At 37.0% G+C, this 20,306-nt stretch overlaps 3 protein-coding genes and 1 pseudogene across 6 annotated transcripts; 2 read left to right on the forward strand and 2 right to left on the reverse strand.

Moving 5' to 3' along the window:
• Positions 1-1,439: 1,439 nt before the first annotated feature.
• Positions 1,440-8,245, forward strand: LOC145561914 (SUMO-conjugating enzyme SCE1-like). Its single transcript, XM_081622043.1, has 5 exons — positions 1,440-1,608; positions 1,717-1,800; positions 7,398-7,550; positions 7,643-7,756; positions 7,878-8,245. The coding sequence occupies exons 1-5, from the start codon at positions 1,540-1,542 to the stop codon at positions 7,938-7,940; spliced, it is 483 nt and encodes a 160-aa protein (XP_081478169.1). The 5' UTR covers positions 1,440-1,539; the 3' UTR covers positions 7,941-8,245.
• A 1,290-nt stretch (positions 8,246-9,535) lies between these two features.
• On the reverse strand, positions 9,536-11,003 carry LOC145562939 (UDP-glucosyl transferase 73DL1 pseudogene; annotated as a pseudogene).
• A 2,046-nt stretch (positions 11,004-13,049) lies between these two features.
• LOC145563077 (multiple RNA-binding domain-containing protein 1-like) lies at positions 13,050-17,277 on the forward strand. Of its 4 annotated transcripts, none has more exons than XM_081623485.1 (10): positions 13,057-13,473; positions 13,931-13,993; positions 14,790-14,874; positions 15,000-15,071; positions 15,365-15,440; positions 15,671-15,722; positions 15,881-15,993; positions 16,112-16,181; positions 16,667-16,752; positions 16,955-17,277. In XM_081623485.1, exons 1-10 carry the CDS (start codon positions 13,114-13,116, stop codon positions 16,995-16,997), a joined length of 1,020 nt encoding a protein of 339 aa, XP_081479611.1. In that variant the 5' UTR covers positions 13,057-13,113; the 3' UTR covers positions 16,998-17,277. The 4 variants fall into 4 exon arrangements, with proteins under 4 accessions (XP_081479613.1, XP_081479614.1, XP_081479611.1 ...); XM_081623486.1 differs by having other exon boundaries at positions 13,058-13,473; positions 15,368-15,440; XM_081623487.1 differs by lacking the exons at positions 15,881-15,993; positions 16,112-16,181 and having other exon boundaries at positions 13,050-13,473.
• Positions 17,278-17,562: 285 nt separating this feature from the next.
• On the reverse strand, positions 17,563-19,411 carry LOC145563079 (plant UBX domain-containing protein 2-like). The gene has a single exon (XM_081623489.1). The coding sequence runs from the start codon at positions 19,319-19,321 to the stop codon at positions 17,810-17,812; it is 1,512 nt and encodes a 503-aa protein (XP_081479615.1). The 5' UTR covers positions 19,322-19,411; the 3' UTR covers positions 17,563-17,809.
• Between the last annotated feature and the right edge of the window lie 895 nt (positions 19,412-20,306).

Consider the following 20,306-nt stretch of genomic DNA (forward strand, 5'->3'; position numbering starts at 1 on the left):
ACTAAAAAAAATTAAATAAAGTGGAATATACTTAATTTATGGACCGACAATTACATTGACTTGAAGAACTTATACCGATCCCTAACTGAATAATTTCTGATCAAATAATTCCTTTTAGCTTAGTATATTTGGTGAAATTGGTGGGAAATTCACCTTGTGACTTAGAGGTTACATGTTCGAGCCCCATTAACTACATATGCTTAAAAATAGGGAGATAAAGTGTGAATGAGTTACAACTTACAAGTATATTACATTAGGGGATATATGCATACATCATACCCTTATTCTATGCCACTAGGTCAAGACTTTATAGGTAATAAAAATCAAGACTTTATGTGTCGTTAAGTCTTGATCATCTTTTATTCCTACCTGTGTTTATCTAATGTTAAGGACTATTTGTGTCTTTTTGAACTCGAGTTAATGTATGCCAAAGGTTGGAGCTAATCTCTTCTAAGTAGCATAGCGAACTTATTCCATCGTCTGTAATCTTTACCTTTATTATTAAGCATATGTAAAAAAAAAAAAAAAAAAATGGTCAATTGTTCAATTTACCAGTAGCAATTTAGTATGATATGGTAGCCCGCATTTTATCACTCCATATATCATAATGAAAAATTAAAAAAAAGTGACAGTTTTCGCTCTAAAATCCAGTCACAAACAACTATGGAGTAATTTTATTTTTAAACTCTCCAGTAAGAGCATCTTCAATGGTTACATAAAAGAATCTGCTTGTAATTTCTAAATAATATATGGGTATATGCTAACCATTGTGGAGCTACATAGGTTGTAACTAAGTAAGACCAAACTATATAGCTCTGTAGTTTCACTCCATCCAATATTGGTTTGTTTAATATTTTTTTATGTATTTGTTTTTTTTAATAGTTTATTTATTACAAAGGAGGTAGATTGTCATTCTAAAGGTTGTAGCTTAAATCACGTAACTTGAAGAATAATGATATGACACCTTAAAACTACATGTAATTAGCCATTGTGGATGCTCTAAAGGCCTGTTCTGTTCAGATTATTTTCAGTTCAGTTCTTAATTTCCTTCTCTTATAAAATATTCAGTTCAGCTCCAATAAGTTTAGTTCTGTTCAGTCAATCAGAAGGGTCTGTTCACATTTACTGTACTGAACTAAAATGATTGAAGCTGAACTGAACTGAACTGAAATTAAGCTGAGTGAACAGACCCTAAGTCAAATTCAATAGAAATAAAATATAAGTTTATCATTTATTAATGATATGCTTATACTCTAATTAAATAAAAATTACACTCCCTAGTTGATAAACCTTTTGGATTCTTATTGACCTTTTAAAATTCCCTTTTTTTAAAAAAAAAAAAAAATTAAATGAAAACAAATCTGGACCGTACAAAACGTAGAGGTAAGCTAATTAAATAGGGTCGACCTTCCAACTTCCAACAGAAGATTAAACAACCAAAAAAAAAAAAAAAAAAAAATTCGTGATTGTGCCTCCCTCTCTCTTTCCCTATTCTTGTCGTTGAGAGGAGAGAGAAAATTAAAATTAACAGTATTCACTATGTCTGGCGGCATTGCTCGTGGTCGTCTCGCTGAAGAACGAAAACAATGGCGGAAGAATCACCCCCATGTTTGTCCTCTTTCTGTTTTCTTTTTCTTTTTAATTTTCTTTTTTTTTAGGGTTGATTTTTGTTTTTTAATTTTGTGATGATGAATAATTTTAATTTTTTGTAATTAGGGTTTTGTGGCGAAGCCAGACACTCAACCTGATGGTTCCATGAATTTGTTAATTTGGCAATGCATCATTCCAGGAAAAGCTGGGGTAAATCCCGTTCGTCTTCCTGTTTTATTATTTTCCGCTTTTCATTTTTTTTTTTTAATTTTTGTTTAAAATCAGTTGAATTGATTCCTCAATTTTTATTTTGTTTCATACTTTGTGAAATTTATTTTGTTTCATACTTTGTGAAATTCGAGGGTGATTTGTGTTTATTTTATGGTTTTTTGGATTTTTTTTTGCTGTTTTATTTGGCGATTGATATTTACATTAGCGTATCATAACTTGTGATATAATTCATGATTTTTATATATTATTTGTTTGATTTTCTGTGTAAGGAGTGAATTTGTGGTGTTAATTGCGGAAAAGATGAGTTTGTTGTGGCGAAAATTTGGATGGTCACCATATAAATCTCACCCCCTAATCACTGGAGGTTTTTCAATAGGCTTGTTTGATTTTAGATTTCATAAGATCACAGTTTAAGGGTGGTTGCAGCCCAATTTTCCGATATGTTTATCACCGCCGTTGATACAATTACCACCCCACTTCGCTCAACCTTTCATCAATTCATTGTAAAGCTTGATGGCTGCTCTTTGAGTGGAGCTATGTGTGGAATTTCAGGTTAAAGGGAGACGAGTGGAACAGGTCTGACCCTTAATTTTGAAAAAATAACTTGTTTAGGTTTGGAAATGTATATTTAATTTCCTGCAATGCCTTTGATGACCACCGTATGCTGATCTAAATACCAAATCATAGGATGTTGAGGAAGACATTAGAGGAAATTAGGGGATGAAATTTGAAAGGACTGCTGTTCTTAAAGGAGGAGATGGATACAGAGGATTTGAAATTAGAATAAGGTGCTGGCAGATTTGGTTTCCGTCATATGAGAAAACGAAGAAAGTGACAGTGGATAAGTGGATGGTTGTTTTGGAGGAGAGAAAAATAGGTGGAAATAATGTATGGTAAGTCAATCAATCAATCAATCAATCAAAGCCTTAATCCCAAAAGTGGGGTCGGCTAACATGAACCAAATTTGATTATTCCGTGTAGTCATCAACATAAATCTTTCTCCTCCATCCCTTACGATCCAAAATTTCATCCTCACGTAAATCCATGCACTTCATATCCTTCCTCACTCCTTCCAACCAAGTCATCTTTGGTCTCCCTCTTCCTCGTTTAATCCCTCCATGGTCCCACTCTTCCACTCTTCGCACCGGTGCACCCTCGGGTCTCCGTCTTACATGTCCAAACCAACGCAGACGATTTTCCCTTAATTTATCTACAATGCCCGCCACACCTACTTTCTTGCGAATAACCTCATTTCTGATTCTATCTCTTAAAGTGTTTCCACACATCCACCTTAACATGCGCATTTCCGTAACCTCCATCTTTTTAATATGCTCTTTCTTAGAAGCCCAACATTCTGTACCATAGAGCAACACTGGTCTTATGGCAGTCCTGTAGAATTTTCCCTTCAACTTTAAGGGAATGCTGCGGTCGCATAACACTCCCGTGGCCGCTCTCCATTTAAGCCACCCTGACTTAATCCTGTGGGTCACGTCTTGATCAATGTCACCATTCTTCTGGATGATCGACCCTAGGTACTTAAAACATTCACTCATGGTCAAATCCTTTCCATCCAAACTCACCACTTCATTGCTTGTCCCCCTCTGAGTGCCAAAACGACATACCAAATATTCAGTCTTACTCCGACTTAGCTTAAACCCTCTAGATTCCAACCTTTGCCTCCATTGCTCCAACTTGACATTAACCTCATCCTTAGTCTCATCCACCAAAACGGTATCATCTGCGAACAGCATACACCATGGAACCTCATCTTGAATTGGTCTAGTTAATTCATCTAGAACCGTTGCAAAAAGAAAAGGGCTTAATGCAGACCCTTGATGCAATCCGATTGTAATAGGGAAATCTTTTGTCAACCCTCCGCATGTCCTCACATTTGTTGACACATCCCGATACATATCCTTAACTAGGTCTACATACCTTCGTGGGATACCTTTCTTCAACATTGCCCACCAAAGTATCTCTCTTGGCACCTTGTCATATGCCTTCTCTAAATCAATAAAGACCATATGAAGATCTTTCTTCTTTACCCTATAAAACTCCATCATTTGTCTTATCAAATGGATTGCCTCCATAGTAGATCTCCCAGGCATAAAACCAAATTGGTTATCTGAAATGCTTGTGCATGCCCTCAACCTTTGTTCAATCACCCTTTCCCACAACTTCATAGTATGGCTCATAATCTTAATTCCTCGATAGTTAGAACAATCTTGAGCGTCTCCTTTGTTTTTATAAACCGGGACCAAGGTGCTCTTCCTCCAATCTTGTGGGATCCTTGTAGCCGTCCATATCTTGTTGAAAAGGTTTGTTAACCACTCAATACCAATCTTACCCAAACACCTCCACACCTCTATCGGTACCCCATCAGGGCCAACCGCCTTCTTAGGTTTCATCTTCCTCAGTGCAATCTCCACCTCTACTCTCCTAATCCTTCGCACATACTCCATGTTGATTTCTTCATCACTCATAGAGGTATCTCCTATCACAACTCCATTACTTCCATTAAATAATTCATCGAAGTACCCCTTCCACCTGTCCTTGATGCCCTCCTCTTGCACTAGGACCATTTGGTTCTTATCTTTGACACACTTCACCATGCCAATATCCTTCCTTGCCTCTTGTCTTCTCTTTGCCATCTTATAAATGATCCTTTCTCCCTCCTTGGAATCAAGCTTTTCATAAACCTCCTGATATGCCTTTTCTTTTGCTTGGCGAACAGCTGCCTTTGCCTTACTCTTAGCCTCCTTATACGCTGCAAAGGTTTCATCACTCCTACATTTTCCTAAGGCTTGATAGCATTCCCTTTTTTGCTTAATTACTGCTTTCACCTCTTCATTCCACCACGAAGTATCTCTCTGTACCGAAGTTCTTCCCCTTACTTCCCCTAAGACCTCTTTGGCCACTCTTAGGAAACAGTTCTTCATTCGTAACCAAGTCATGTCCGGATCCACCTCTCCATCCCAATCCGCTTCTTCAATTACCTTTTCTGTAAAAACCTTAGCTTTTGCATCCCTTAGGGTCCACCATCTTATCCTTGGTTCTTCTTGTCTAACTTTTTTCTTCGCCTTCTCTTTCAGACGAATAGTCATTACCAATAGCCGGTGTTGGGTGACCACACTCTCCCCTGGGATAACCTTACAGTTTATGCAACTTTGTCTATCTATGCTCCTTGTGAGCAGGAAGTCTATTTGAGTTGCATTTGCTCCATTCCGAAAAGTTATCAAGTGTGAATCCCTCTTCTTAAACCAAGTATTAGCCAAAATTAAATCATATGATTGGGCAAAATCCATAATAGCTTCACCACCGGCGTCCCTCTGCCCATACCCAAAGCCTCCATGGACACTCTCATAGCCATCTCGGCTCGCCCCAACGTGCCCATTTAGATCCCCTCCAATATATAACTTCTCTGAGTGGTGGACACCCTGCACCACCTCGTCTAGGTCCTCCCAAAATTGTCGTTTCTCTTCTGCATCTAAACCCACTTGGGGAGCATAAGCACTGATAACATTCACAATCTCCTTGCCACATAGCAACTTCAGCCTTATCAACCTATCGTTCTTCCGATAGACCTCGATCACCTCTTTTGCCAACCTCTCATCGAGAACCACACCAACTCCGTTCCTAGCTCCACCATTCCTTGTTCTGTGGCTCGTTTCTTGCCCAACATACCATACCTTATACCCCAGAACCAAGCCTCGAGCTCCTTCTCCTGTCCATCTTGTCTCTTGGAGGCACATGATGTTCACGCGTCGTCTTTTCATTACTTCTACCAATTCTGCTGATTTTCCCGTAAGAGACCCCACATTCCAAGAACCAATCCGCAAACTAAATTCTTTTCTCCCACGCTCCCTCCTGATCCCAACTCCAAGCCCTTGATTATTTGACACCACAATTGGGCAATATGGCGCGTCGCTTCTGGGCGACGACCTAGCAACCCTTACATACTTATCACTGCACCCGGGTCTGGGAAGTGCAGCGCGTCGCTCAGTAGGGAACGCCCCAATGGCACGCCCTTGCTCATTTGACACCACACTCGGGCAATGTGGCGCGTCGCTTCTGGGCGACGACCTAGCAACCCTTGCATACTTATCACTACACCCGGGTCTAGGAAGTGCAGCGCGTCGCTGAGTAGGGAACGCCCCCACGAAAATATCTGTTTGGCTCATGTCATGGGATGTGACGAAGTTTTATACTGGCTGTCACTGGCCTACCGTAACCCTCCTCCTTTATCCAGGCTTGGGACTGGCAGCGGGAAACCCACTGGCGGAGGGAAAATGTATGGTAAGTGATGGAGGGAAAATGAACCTAAAGAGATGATCTACCTTTGTAAACGATCTATGTCTGGTTGTTTCTGGCAAATAATAAGCTTCATCTTTGTTCTTGCTTCTTACTCCATATTAGTTATCAACTTATCATTGCCTTAAAATAAAACATTAGTATTTGGGTTTTCATATGTGAATAAATAATAAGGGTAATCCTGCAAGTAGCAAGAGTGAGGCGGTTTTTGCAACATCTTAAAGTGGACAGTTCAAGAAGTCAGGAGCTGGTGCAATATTCTTTGTGTACATATATACTCTCTCATCAGATATTTGTCATACACACAGTTATTAAGGGATTTATTGGCTTGCATCTGTGAAGTCATAGGAGCATAGTTCCTGAATATAAAATCTTTGAACATCTTATCCCTTGACAGAACAAACATATTGAGTTAGTGACACCTGAAGGGCATGTATCTTTGAATTATTGTATTTCATTTGTTCGAGAGAATCCAACTCTGTCATGCAAGTTAGTCCTTTGAACCTTGCCGGAAACTCATTGAACCCGTTTCTGAAGAGATATTGGATCTTGTAGCCACCTGTGGATCATTGAAGCTGTCATCAATTAAGCTCTAGCTCCCTTTTTTCATATTCACTGTCCTAAACTCCTAATCCTGTTGGAATAAGTATAACTTATTAAGAAGAGTTTGCACCTGTTGATTTTATATTCACTGTCCTAATATTTAGGTTTGCACCTGTTGGTTTTATGTTTCTGAAGGGATATTTGGTGTTTTACCATCCCTATGACTGGTCTTTCCTATGTTGGAGGAATACCTTCCAGGAGGCGTTATGTACTCTTTCAATATTTTTTTTGTTGTGATTTAGTAAAATTGTAGCCTTGAATTTAGAATTATTCTCTTTTATCTTTAAATTCTTTGTAGTTTAAACAGCTTTTTATTATTATTATTATTATTATTATTTTTTTTTTTTTTTTTTTTTTTTTTTTTTTTTTTTTTTTTATATGGTCGGTTTTTTCCCTTTTCTATTGAGTCAGTCTTCAACGAAAGCTTCTTCCATTAACAATTTTCCTGCATTTTTTATTATTCACTTTAAAACTAAATCCTTGGCTTGTGATTTGTAGTTTTCCGACCACGTGTTTGCTGTCTGTGAACTTCTCATTGGTTATTTATGTGTATATGAAGATTGCTGTACTTGTCTAGGAATAATTGATAAAGATTGAGATATGCCATTCTTGCTATTGTTGTCATGTACTGCCTTTTCTTATCAGAGCTCCTTTTATTACAGACTGATTGGGAGGGTGGCTACTATCCATTGACTATGTATTTTTCTGAAGAGTACCCCAGCAAACCACCTAAGTGCAAGTTTCCTCCTGGTTTCTTCCACCCTAATGTTTACCCATCTGGGACAGTTTGCCTATCGATTCTGAATGAAGATTGCGTGAGTATTGATATTCTTGATTCTTTGTTTAGCTGATTATTTGATCTCTATTAGTATATCTGGTTTTAATGTCGTATTTTCTCCCATATTAGGACTGGAGACCTGCAATTACAGTGAAGCAGATTCTGGTTGGCATTCAAGACTTGTTGGACCAGCCTAATGCTGCAGATCCTGCACAGACTGAAGGTTATCACCTTTTCATCCAGGTGTGTATATCATCTTCTTTGTGTGTCTTTAGACTTGAAAGATTATAATTTTTGGATGAAGTTGTCTGGTCTATGTTTATCATCAATGAAGTCAAGTGAAAAAGAGCTTTTGTTACTGCAGGACACAGCAGAGTACAAAAGAAGGGTTCGCCAGCAGGCTAAACAGTACCCAGCTACCATTTGACAATGGACTTCATACTGGTAGAGGATAGTTGGTAGTCGTATCGTAACTCATAAGGAGTGGTAATTGCAATTCAAGAGCTGTCCTTTGTCTAAGCATTATGTATAAGTTATGACTTATGTTCATATGTAGTGATCCTGGTAGTCCTTTTTTATGAACCGTTTGGAATATTTTGTTTCCTTTTGGTCAAACTCTAACACCTTTTACTATGGTGAATGCTGATGGTCTTTGTGTGGTTGCCGATTGGATTCGGGGATATCATGATATTCTGCGTTTAAATGTGATTAAACATGTTGGATCTGCCCTCATTTTAAAAGTGAAAGATATTCACTCTTTATAATTTTGTTGTATTTACATATATGCCTCATTTTGTTACTCTCAAGTCACGTTTATATTTACAATTCAGTTCATCCTTTTAAGTGGATGTTCATATGAATGAAGTTCCTCCTTTTTCAGAGGTGAGGGCCTTTTAGGTGCTTTGGCCCATGCGCGGGAGTGCATCGATGAATGCAGCAGTGGTGGAAAACAGGAAGTATTTTTATGCATGCAAGGTGATGGTAGATTCTATCATTGTATGCCTGTATTGTTTGATTTACTTATGAACCACCCCTTCTGCCTAGCAATGCTCTTTCCGTTTTTTCGTTTTTCAATGGCTTCATATACTCTCTCTCTAAATAGGGTTCCATCGTATACAATTATTTAGCTATTCCCATTCTGTTTATTTTGTACATATCACTGATTTAAAATTTGTTCGTAATATGAATTTGAACAATTCAATATTCACCTTTGATATGCTTGTACTAATATTTATAAAAACAAATGTTTTTGTGTAGAATGTTGTTAGATTAGGCTAAATGTGTTTATTCAATTTAACTTCTTATTGCAATCGTTACAAATGGAAAAATTTTAAAAAATTAATGGTTTAAGTTGTGTGTTGACAATGAAATACAAAGAGAATACTTGTTGGATCTTGAAATACAAAGAGAAGTATTAAGAAGCAAAATTGTCATAAGAATGTACTCCGCATATGTTGTAGCTTCTTTTTTTTATATTGTTTTATTTGATTAGTAAGAGAGATAAATGATAAAATATGGCTCGCAGTATAAAGTTATCAAATATAAAAGTGATATAATTAATTAAAAACACCCATAAAAAAAGTGATGTATTTAAAAAAAAAAAAACCGGAGGAGAAGTACAAGTAGTACTTATCTAGTTATCTTTAATACAATACTACGGAGTTTTTGTTTTTTGGTCAAATCCTTTCCTCAATTCTTTGTTTTGGTCAAGGATTCTGTTTTCACACGATCACACGGTCACACCATAAGTCTTGCCACTTTGCAAGCTGAAAACTTGTTTTCTTGTCCTAAAAAATTAAGATATTTTATGATAGAGAGACATGATAGAAACTTTACTATACCTTAACTTGGGGAAGCTAGGCTGAGCTTCATACAAAAATTAAGCTCTTACTTTTTCTACTAATTAAGTAGTCTTCTAACAGTTGAATTTAAAAAGAACACAACCTGTCTTTTCATTTCACCAATCTCATATCACTAACCTCATTTGATTGATAATCTCTCACAAAACGACGACGAAATGGGGGTGACAGAGGAAGTGCTTTGACAGCTATGACACTACCTTGGAACGTCTCGTTTTCAACTCATCGAGGAAGGCCAGTAAGTTAGCCTGAGAAGAACCACCATTCTTGACAGCCCCTTTAGATGTTTCGCTAAGCTTCTTTGCTCGTTGCCTCATCTCTGCTGCGCTCTCGTTATTGTCCATCACAGCTCGAACAGCCGTCTCCACTTTCTCTCTGCTTACAAGCTCCTTTCCAGTGTCTTCTAGATTGCACCACTGAGTGACCCCTACAGCAACACCGATCTTCAGCACATCCACCACCAACCTCTCATTGTAGAACTGCTCGGCGAATTGCGGCCACGTTATGATCGGTACACCAGCAATAGTAACCCCTTCTAGTAAAGTGTTCCGCCCACAATGTGTTACCATCCCCCCAATAGCTTGGTGTTGTAATATCAACTTTTGTGGGGCCCAACCTTGTATGATCAACCCCTTGTTACTTGCTTCCATTTTCTTCCTGAACTCATCAACTGACCATTGCTCATCTTCATTACCCTCCTCTGCTTTCTTTTGCTTAACAGCCCAAATGAAGTCATGGCCTGATGCTTCGAGCCCAGCCGCGATTTCCTGAAGCTGTTCATCAGGAAATAAGGTCAGGCTACCAAAACTGATATACAACACTGACCTTGGTTTCTTTTGGTCTAGCCAATCCAGGCAAGTCTTCCAACAATCAAGCTCAGCCGAGGAAGCCTTGCCATCTTCCTCCTTATTGCAGAAGAAAAGCGGGCCAATGTTCAATACCTTGATCCCAGTGAGTTTGTTGTAGCATTTTTCATACCCTTTTTCTGCTTCACCAAAGGTGTTAGCCAACACCCAAGAGCTCTTGAGCTCGGCCTCTCGGATAACATTCATCAAGTAGGTAAATCCGTTTGGGATCCGGACCCATAAAGGGATTTGAGATTTCATCATCTCTATTTTGTGAGGCAGTGAAGGCAATGTCACGAAATCATCATCATTTTCAACTTGTTCATATGGTGCATTGAACTTAATACAGAGATCACAACACGATGAGAAAATGCTGCTAGTCAACTGAAACACCCTTGGCACCCCGATTTCAGCTGCGAAATCCGAGGTCCAAGGGTAAAACATGTCAGAAACAATGCAATCTAAAGGCAGTAAATCTCTGATCAAGTCTTCAGTTGCATTACGAAGCATGTGAACGCCGGTGAATATTTTGCTTCTCATATCATCAGAAGTGATCTTGCTGAAGTTTTCGATGCCGGGAGGGAGACCAACATCGGCTGCTGGAAAAGGAAGAGCATGGATTGTGATAGGCAGGTTGTTGTCTGAGGTTTGGAAAAGAGGAGCATTAGCAGGGGTGGTGATAATGATGCATTCAACACCATGAGAAGCTAAAGTTTTGGCAAGGTCTGCCATTGGAAGTATATGCCCTGGTGTTGGGAATGGAAGGAAGATGATTTTCAACTCCATTTTTTTTCAGGTGAAGAAAGTAAATGATTCACAAATCACAATATCAAGGTTTTTGGTTTACTTATTTTTTCTCTGTTTTTAAGGAGGGTTTAAGGTTTGGTGACTAGTAAAGTGTTATATATAAAAACTAGCCACCCATTAGGCCTTTCGTATTTATTTACAGGAAATACCCTACTAGGTAATCGGTAGTATTTTACAGTAAATACAAACTTGCGCGAGGAAAACGAGTTCAAGTTTGCAACATTTAGAGTTTTTTTTTATTATTTTTTTTATTAGTATTATTTTAACACAACTTCTTTAGCAGTATCTCGGCCGCTCGGCAGATTGATTACATGTCTTGTGATTTTATGGGTGACTAGGGTATATGTGTAATTGGAAAAAACAAAAAGTTAAAGCCATGTGTATTGTATGTAGGAAGTAACATTTATGCCGAGTAAAAAGACAATTATAAGTTATGTGAAAAATCCCTCACTTAACTCGCAAATTAGAATATACACTCGATTATATGTAGTTTTACATGAAATTAGGGTGGTCATATTTTTTTTTTTTTAAAAAAAAAAGTACATTAGTATAGATCAAACCATAAAACATTATAGTAAAATCACAAATGAATATGATAATTAGAACCAAATAGTTGGAAAATGAGTGATAGCTTAAAGTGCAAAAACTTAATTATTAAAGCACTTCACTATCTTAAAAAAGCACTATGATTGTCATCAATTAGGTTGCATACAAGTATACATGCAACGGGATGTAAGTTCTGCTAACTTTAACTTACTAGTAGGGGGAAAAATCAATAATGTAACTTTAACTTACTAGTAGGGGGAAAAATCAATAATGTTACTATTACAAGTTTACAACCCTTCACCTTTTCTATAGTTTAGATTTTTATATGCGTTTGTAATCTTCCATAATAATGACAACTATCACGTACATTACTACTCATTTGCTTCCACATTTCGTATTTTTAAGAGTGTTTGTAAAAAGGTTGGATTTCGACTTGTAATCTTGTATACTTCCTCCGTTTTTAAATACGAGTACTTGTTTAATTTCTCCATACGCGGACTTTTAGGAGAAATTTCATGGAAAAATTAGAGAAAGTAATAAAATATGGAGATAGTGGGATAGGGAGAAGAGTAAAAAATTGTAAAAAGCAAAAATAGTTGAGAGGATTGGAGGAGAGAGAATTTGAAATTAATAAAATATGATTTATGTTGGGTCTATTAGGTGAGAGAAATGAATTAAATATTGTAAAACATTTCCAAATAAGAAAAATGGAGCAAGTATTTAAAAACGACCGAAAAAGAAAAGTGGAGCAAGTATTTAAAAACGAAGGAAGTACTAAGTAAAAACTAAACTACTTGTATATCCTATATTTATAAAATTAAGGGAAAAAAAAATCACCTCATATCTATCTCAATTCTAAAATTGGTCCTAAATCGTGTATTAATCTTCAACTTCAGAAATATTTCAACTTTTTTAGAGTCGAAGGAGATAGAGGTCAAAGTATCTTCTATGGTTCCATAAGATCTCAGACTACCAATCGACTATGAACACACCATCCGTAATTGAGCTAATCAAAGTCAACACACCATTACTAATGTACTAAAAAGTGGGTCTCAAAAATCTCGAAAATTGGTCTAAAGTCATGTATTATAGTTAACCTTTAGTTTAGCCTCAAAAGATCATTTTCGAAGCAAGCAAGGTTAGACATTAAGGGGTCGTTTGGTTGGATTATTTGGAATGGGTTGGAATGGAGTTAGAATCCATTCCATCTAATTTTTTGTTTGGTTGAAAGTTTTAGTAATGGAATCTCATACCCAAGGGGTTTTAATCCCCCCCAATACCCACAGAATCTCATATCCATCCCTTCCCTTAAGATTCACAATCCATTCTATTAATGAAAGATATAATCCATTTCAACAATTAAACGAAACAAGTTTAAACTAATATGAGTTTTAAAATCCATACCTCTCTAGTATGAGATTCCGTACCAATCGATTCCAACTTGATGAACCAAATACCCCTATCGTTCCGGATCAACCCAAGGCCTATTTGGTAGCCGAAATCATTAATTTTAATCCCTCACTGCTCTTTCTCTGAACCTTCCATGGAAGAAATGTCATCATACTACTATACCCCACCACCACCACAGCCACACCAACCTCCACCACCACCTTCCGATATTCACTCCGCCTTCTACAACACTCACTACCACCCTCCTCCGCCGCAACATCCGCCACCAACGGCGGCTCTACATCACTCTCACCACCTTCCCCCCCCATCTCTCCACCCTCCCCCTTCTTACTCCCACCATCCACAACCCCCGCATTCTTCTCACGACGAAGTTCGCACCCTTTTTGTCGCCGGACTTCCAGAAGATGTTAAGCCTCGCGAATTGTACAATCTCTTCCGTGATTTTCCTGACTACTTGTCCTCCAATCTTCGTTCTCCTTCCAAGAGTTCTCAGGTTTTTTTTTCAGTTTTTAATTTTGCTATTCAATTTTTAGCTTATAATTTTTGGGGATGAACCATTTAATTTTGATGATTGGATTTTTTTTAGGGTTTTGATTTGTGATTTGGGAGTGGAAGGAATTGGGGTAAAAAGGGATCACACAAATTGTATATCTTTGTAGATTGATTATTGGGGAATTCATTAGCTGCGAATGATGATCAATTTCAAGATTTTCACCAATACTTTTATCATTGATTTGTAAGTTCTTAAATTGGTTGAGTAATTTTATTGATAGATAACTTGAAAATCACTCATCATCCTAAATTGGGGCGGCTATTGTTCTTGTGTATTCTTATAGTAATGCATCACTGGCTCACAGTTCTATCCACAATGAAAGTTGAGAATGTTAATATTGAATGAAACTTGACATTTGTTTAATAATAGCTATGAACAATTTGTTTGTTGGTGGCAGCCATTCGCTTTCGTCGTGTTTGCGGATCAGAAGTCTGCAGTCACTGCAATGCATGAAATAAATGTAAGATTATTTATTTATTCATTTATTTTAACTTTAGCAATTAGCATTGATATTGATATTAACATGGTGCATACAAGTATTTATTAAAGTTACAAGTATTGTCAACATGAAGATGTTAATTGATTGAGACAAGTTCAAATTTTGACACGGAGGGATGAGTGATTGATTTATCGATTATTGCAACTTTTGAAATTTAGAAACATAGAATACCAGTATATATTCTTTGTGACAAGAGAAAAATTCGTTTTACCAACAAGATCGCTGGATTTCGATGTTGTTAGTTGAATTACGACTTCACGGCCTGTTTTTCTAAAGAATTCTGATACTGAATGCTTATGTAAATGTTCATGAAAACAACAAATTCACTTCCAGGTAGTTGGTAATCTTGGTATTCTTCATTGATTATCATTAATAACTTAACACCAATGTAGATCCTTCAATTGGTCCAATGCTAGTGTGGGTAGTTTGAGGTGATGATTTCCAGATGGTAACTTTGTAAAGATCATATATTTAATTCATGCTTCTATCACTTCTTAATTGATCAAAATTTGATATTTTGAAAGTATATTTTAAGGCAATCTAACAAGATCCCATATGATTATTTATCTTATGTATAAGTCACAAAAATACGGTAATAGAAGAGGGTGAATACTTTTAAAGTTCAAATGGTGCAAGTATTAAATACAAGAGGAAGGAATGCTTTAGAATGGCTGTATGAATTACACTGTTAAGAAGCAATTGTTTAGTTGTATGAAGCACAATATTGAGCGCTCTTGTTTCTTATTGTTTGTGTTAGGGCATGGTCTTTGATCTAGAAAAAGGATCAACCTTATACATTGACCTTGCAAAATCTAATTCACGATCTAAGCGTCAAAGGACAGGTTTGTAGTGCTTATTTCCCTCTTTTGATCTTGTATTACCAACATTTGTCGTCGGACTTTTGGTGACGAATATCCAACAAAACCCAAATATTTAATTAGCAAAATGTTAATTGCTTCGTGACCAGATGATGAAGGACCTGCTTCAGATAAGAAACATAAGGGATCTCCTGCTCTTTTAAGAGGCAGTGTTGAGTTGGGTAAGATAGTAATCTATTACATTTTGGTTTATTTATTTATTTATTTTTTAATTCACTCTAATGTTACTTTTAATTAGTGGCTTCATCCCATAACATCGACCAGAGTCACCAGACTGCACTGTGACACATATGCTGAAAAGGAATTTAGAAACCTTGCAGAAGTTATCTCCATAGATTTTGTATTTTTGTTTCACAATTCTCATTTCTCTTTACACAGTGCTAGTTTGTCACATGAGAGCACACTCGTCTTCAAACTCACTTTGCACATTTTTTTTTTCACGTTTGGGCACTAGCAGGTATTGGCAGCTTTCACATTCATGGGATGGGTAATTCTGCTTACAACACGATTGGTTATCCATCTGCACAAAGGTCAATTGCACTACTGCACATCTTTATTACTTGGATCCCAAAATGCATTTGGCCTTCTTAGCACATATGCATTGCTTGCCTTTACAATTTATCTCTTTAAGTTTGGAGTAAATTGGCTTGCTTAATTTTTGTCTTGTGTCCTGAAGTTAAGAGTGACTTGATTTCTGTTTCGGGTCAACTTCTGATACATGTGGTGGTTGTCTGACCTATGTTTCCCTTCTTTCATTTAGTCGTAGGAGCCATAGTAGCAGAGGCATCAGTGAAGCGAATGCTGCCAAATCTGTAAGTCGTGCTTGGATGCTATACTTGCTGTTACGTCTTTCTTTCTCTATGTTGATTTGTTGCTGTTTTGTTTTGTTTTGTTTTTGTTTTTTGTTTTTTGTTTTTTTTTTCCCCTGATGCGCTGAAAGAGTTCTGAAATTGTTTTCTTTTTGTTACAGAGCCATAGTTCAGCTTCCCATATTCCACAAGATAACCCACCATGTCCTACAATTTTTGTGGCTAATCTAGGTCCTGATTCTTCAGAACAAGAGCTTACTCAAGTTTTTTCAAGGTTTCACAGCCCTACTTCCTTTTAAATTGCTGATGCTCTTCACTTCCTAGTTACCCCTTTTCCTTTACGTGATTATTGTTGTTCTGGTTGTAAGTATGTGATTGTTACTTTCTTACAGATGCCGTGGATTCTTAAAGCTGAAGATTCAGGGCACATATGGGGCTCCTGTTGCATTTGTTGACTTCCAGGTCCTCTAGTTCTGTTGCCTGTTTACTCTTTACTGTGCCTCAATCTAGTGTTGGTTTTGATCGAGTGATGCTCAACTTGTTTAATTAATTAAGTTGTAGTCAACAATTTGATAAATAGTATGCACCATGAGAGTCCTCAGCCATTTAATAGCTGAGCCACAGATTGTAGCTCAAGAGAATCCTTGAATTGCTTGGCATAGTTTAGAACTTGCTGCCTTAGCTTTAGGCCTTTGAAAATAGGGGTGTCTATGTGAGGTTATAGGCCCTTGCTAAAGTCAAGTCTGCTTCTTTGTAGAGTGACTGGGTACCCCAGGTCTTGGCTAAAGGCTTATCATGAATTCAAGGTGCTACGGGGAGGCCTTAAATTTTTCCGTGTTTAGTAAGGCTGTAGAGGGTGTCTTTTTACCAAAGCTTGCAGGCCCTTGGTGTCTTGTTAATAATTGTAAATTCCTATATTTACTGGGGCAAAGTTCATTATGGTGCAGGATACTGCCTGCTCAACTGAGGCTTTGAGTCAACTGCAAGGCACAGTCCTTATCTCGTCTTCATCTGGTGACGGATTGCGTTTGGAGTATCCTTTTTGTTCCCATTTACGCTTCCTCTGTTCTCTTATAATTGCAATCTGGAGTAGGGGGTGGGGGCTGGGGCTGGGGGGTTGGGGAGCTATTTTAGGAGCTTGTATTATGAGGAGTTGTAATTAAAATGGTATGGACATTGTAATATTGTATATACATGGTTTCTTCCAGAGATTTGTTTTGCTTAACAAATTTCAGATATGCTAAATCAAGGATGGGGATGCGAAGAAAGCCCAAGTAGGTTGAAGTTGAATAAATCTCCTAGAGTGGAGAATCTGGAGATGTCAAAGGATTTGCTTGTATGATTTCACAGAGGTTTTTTCTAAGAAAATTGTGTTACTTATTGAAATTTTGGGTGTCCATCAGCATTTGCTGATTGTAGTTGGTGATCTATTAACTTCATTTATAATCTTGTTAAGAGGTGTATTAAAAAATCTTTGTTGGTGTATAACTTTTACGGAGTATTTGTTTTTTGTTAGTATATAAATACAAGTATGATTAGCCTTTATTTGGTTTGGTTATTACTGTTTGACATTTGGGTATAATAGAGTGAAATTTGAGTAAGAAAGGATTGGAAGACTACCCCCTGTCAATCACACAAGCTATTATTCGAGGTAGCATAAGCATATATTCGAAGTTATTTCTGAGGGGAAGCAATTTCGTGTTTTTTATTCCTTGAGCAAGAATGTTCATATGTGAGTTGATGAAATCACTTACGAACAGAGCTAGTTAATTTCACCAGTTATATACTATAAGAGACGAGCTTACACACTTACTCCTTGAGCTGACTTGGTCCAACACAAACCTCAATTCAAACTCATGAAATTCCTTGATTAGGTTTTAAGCAATACTACAATACAGTGCAAACAGATGAAAAGTTAAAAAAATCCTGTATACCACTATTAATTTCAAACTTATTTTTGTCTGTATGGAAATCTATAAGAATACAATCATTAATTCAATTAGTTCTGTAACTCAAATCAATTTTACAGTTGTAAGAAACTAAAAGTTAAAGGTGGATAAAACAATCTTTAAGCATACAATCATAAGACATCAAGATGTGCTGGTGCTGCTGCTGCTGCCAAGAGGTTCACTTATTTCAAGCAGTTCATTTGTAAGGCCAGTGAATACCATGTTATCAGTCTCAATTGGCTTGAATTTCACAAGAGCAGATGGAACTAAATCCTCTTGCTCGAGTGTCAATGCTCTCTCTCCTGGTGCAGGAAAACACGGGATAACACGCCGTTTCAGCGGTACAGGATGTATCAGCTCAAATTCCAATCCCTGTTGCTTCAATGCCGAGTTGACAAACTCGTAGAGACTGCTAGTTAGCTCCTTAGGTGAGAAAACACCTTGCAGAACCACTCCATCAGGAAACTGAACCCTGATGATAGTTCTTGTATACCTCTTCCGAGCAGCTTGAGCTTGTTTCTCCTTGAATGACTTGGGGATCAAAAGCTGAGAATCAGCCATTTTTTTCTTCCTCATTTCGGCTTCTCTCCTCACCTCTTCAGAGGACAGCTGATAGAATGAGTCTGGTAACACAATTCGCGCTGCAACACTCTCAGAGACAGAAAAGAACACTTTAATTTCTCTATCAATGATCTTAGGCTCATTCTCTTTAACCTTCTTTTCCACTTCAACCTTCTCATTAACCTTTACTAAAGACCCTGACGACACACTTCCATCAGGTTTCGCCTGTTCCATTATGTTTACAGTCTCTTTAATCTTCAGAAGGCGGTCTTCGGAAGGAATATCCATCACAGCCCACATTTCTCCACCCTCTTCTTTCAGTTCAAATCTAACCTCTTCTAGCAGCTCAATTCCTCCAGTAACATCACCAATAGCCTCCTTAATCTTCGGATTACCCATCCTAATCTTACGAAATTTGGGATTCTCTGGTTCCTTCACTATGTTCCTCAATAACCTCATTACAACATCAACCGAACTATCTGATGGATTTCCTGATAAATACACACCAACACAACCTCCCAATATATTCGTCGAATCCGCCTTATTTTCATTACCATCCATTACCACTGAATCCGAACCCAAATCCAAATCCAATTCAACACCATCACCATTCTTGCTAGTCTTAGCAACAATACATGATTCAACATGTATTGACACATCTTCTTCAGAAGTAAAACCAGAACCACAAATTGGGCATTCGAACACATTAAGCGAGTACCCATTTTTGTTTCTTTCACCACTTGTCATCAACGAGTCAAACGGATCAAACCCATCTTTAGAAGGGCGATCTTGTTTTGAACCCGGGTTCGAATTTGAACTCTTTTGACCATCAAATGAGGTGGGTCTAGGATCAGAAACTGGCGAATTCTTCTGAGGTAAGGGTTTGGATTGAACAGATGATGGGTTTTGATTCCTGTTTGGATTGACAGATTGTGAAGGGCGAGTGAGGTTAGGATTTGTGGGTCCAGAAGAAGCTGAAGAAGAAGAACCCAGAACTCTGCCTTGGCCCTTGAATTTGCCAGAGGAAGAAGATGACATTTGAGTATTAACCTTTTTCATGAAACCCTTGAATTTGTCTTTCATGTCATCCATTTTTTTTTGTTTCCTGCAGATCTGTGTGTGCAGATGACAAAGGGGAAGAGAGAGAAAATGGATGATGTTTGATGAAGAACAAAAAAAAAAAAAAAAAAACAAAACAAAACAAAACAAAACAAAACTACCAGTAATTGGAAAGAGCAAAAAAAAAAAATTAAAGACGCGTACAATTAAACAATTAATTAATTATATACGAGTACTCCTGATGTATGGGCTGATTAACCTGATTTGGTATTTTCTAGCTCGTGCCCAGAAATTTCAATGCCCGGGACAAATGGTAAAATTGTAAATAAATACTGTAACAATCTAATATATATATATAAAGGGGAGTTTTTTCCCGAGTTTTTAGAGAGCCACGTAGGATTTAATTTTCTTAACGCGTCACGTTGGATTATAAATTTTAGTTGTAGCCAATTAAATAAGAGATTATTAATTTATTTTACAATTAAATAATTCAAATGCCACGTAAGCAAAATTGACAAATGATATTTTTAAGTTTAAATTAATTAAATATAAAATATTATCTTTTGATATTAAGAATTTTATCTAAATATGCAACAAATTTTAGAAAATATTTTAGAAAAATTCAAACAAACCGTGCATCGCACGGGCTTCATCTAGTTTATACTAAACATGAGTTGCACTATTGTTGATATATTTACGAAAATGTCATGATGATTGGACATATATGTTATTTTATTTACCATTTTGTCATTTAATTAATAAATTTTGTTTATCAAATTGATTAAGTGGGACTCTAAAAAAAAAAAAAAACCGCTAATTTTTATCATAGTAGTAGAATTTTTATCTAATTATCAGTCCGTAATTATAACACATACTCGTAATTTATTGAATAAAATTAAATAAACAGTTAGTAATGACATTATCATCCCAGGAAAATAGATGTCTATATTAATATGATTATCTGATTTGAGTATTAGGCCCCGTTCTCTTCGCCTTAATTTTGCTGAACACTTATTTT

This window comes from Chenopodium album, chromosome 10 (genome assembly GCF_948465745.1).
Source record: "Chenopodium album chromosome 10, dcCheAlbu1.1, whole genome shotgun sequence".
Taxonomy (NCBI): Eukaryota; Viridiplantae; Streptophyta; class Magnoliopsida; order Caryophyllales; family Amaranthaceae; genus Chenopodium; species Chenopodium album.

Bases quoted from the DNA above. Each gene is read 5' to 3' on its own strand.
- LOC145561914 (XM_081622043.1), top strand. From the start codon at position 1,540: ATGTCTGGCGGCATTGCTCGTGGTCGTCTCGCTGAAGAACGAAAACAA. The intron at 1,609-1,716 runs GTTTGTCCTCTT...TTTTGTAATTAG, and splicing joins GGCGGAAGAATCACCCCCAT to GGTTTTGTGGCGAAGCCAGA. The intron at 1,801-7,397 runs GTAAATCCCGTT...CTTTTATTACAG, and splicing joins TCATTCCAGGAAAAGCTGGG to ACTGATTGGGAGGGTGGCTA.
- LOC145563077 (XM_081623485.1), top strand. From the start codon at position 13,114: ATGGAAGAAATGTCATCATACTACTATACCCCACCACCACCACAGCCA. The intron at 13,474-13,930 runs GTTTTTTTTTCA...TGTTGGTGGCAG, and splicing joins CTCCTTCCAAGAGTTCTCAG to CCATTCGCTTTCGTCGTGTT. The intron at 15,723-15,880 runs GTAAGTCGTGCT...TTTTTGTTACAG, and splicing joins AAGCGAATGCTGCCAAATCT to AGCCATAGTTCAGCTTCCCA.
- LOC145563079 (XM_081623489.1), bottom strand. From the start codon at position 19,321: ATGGATGACATGAAAGACAAATTCAAGGGTTTCATGAAAAAGGTTAAT.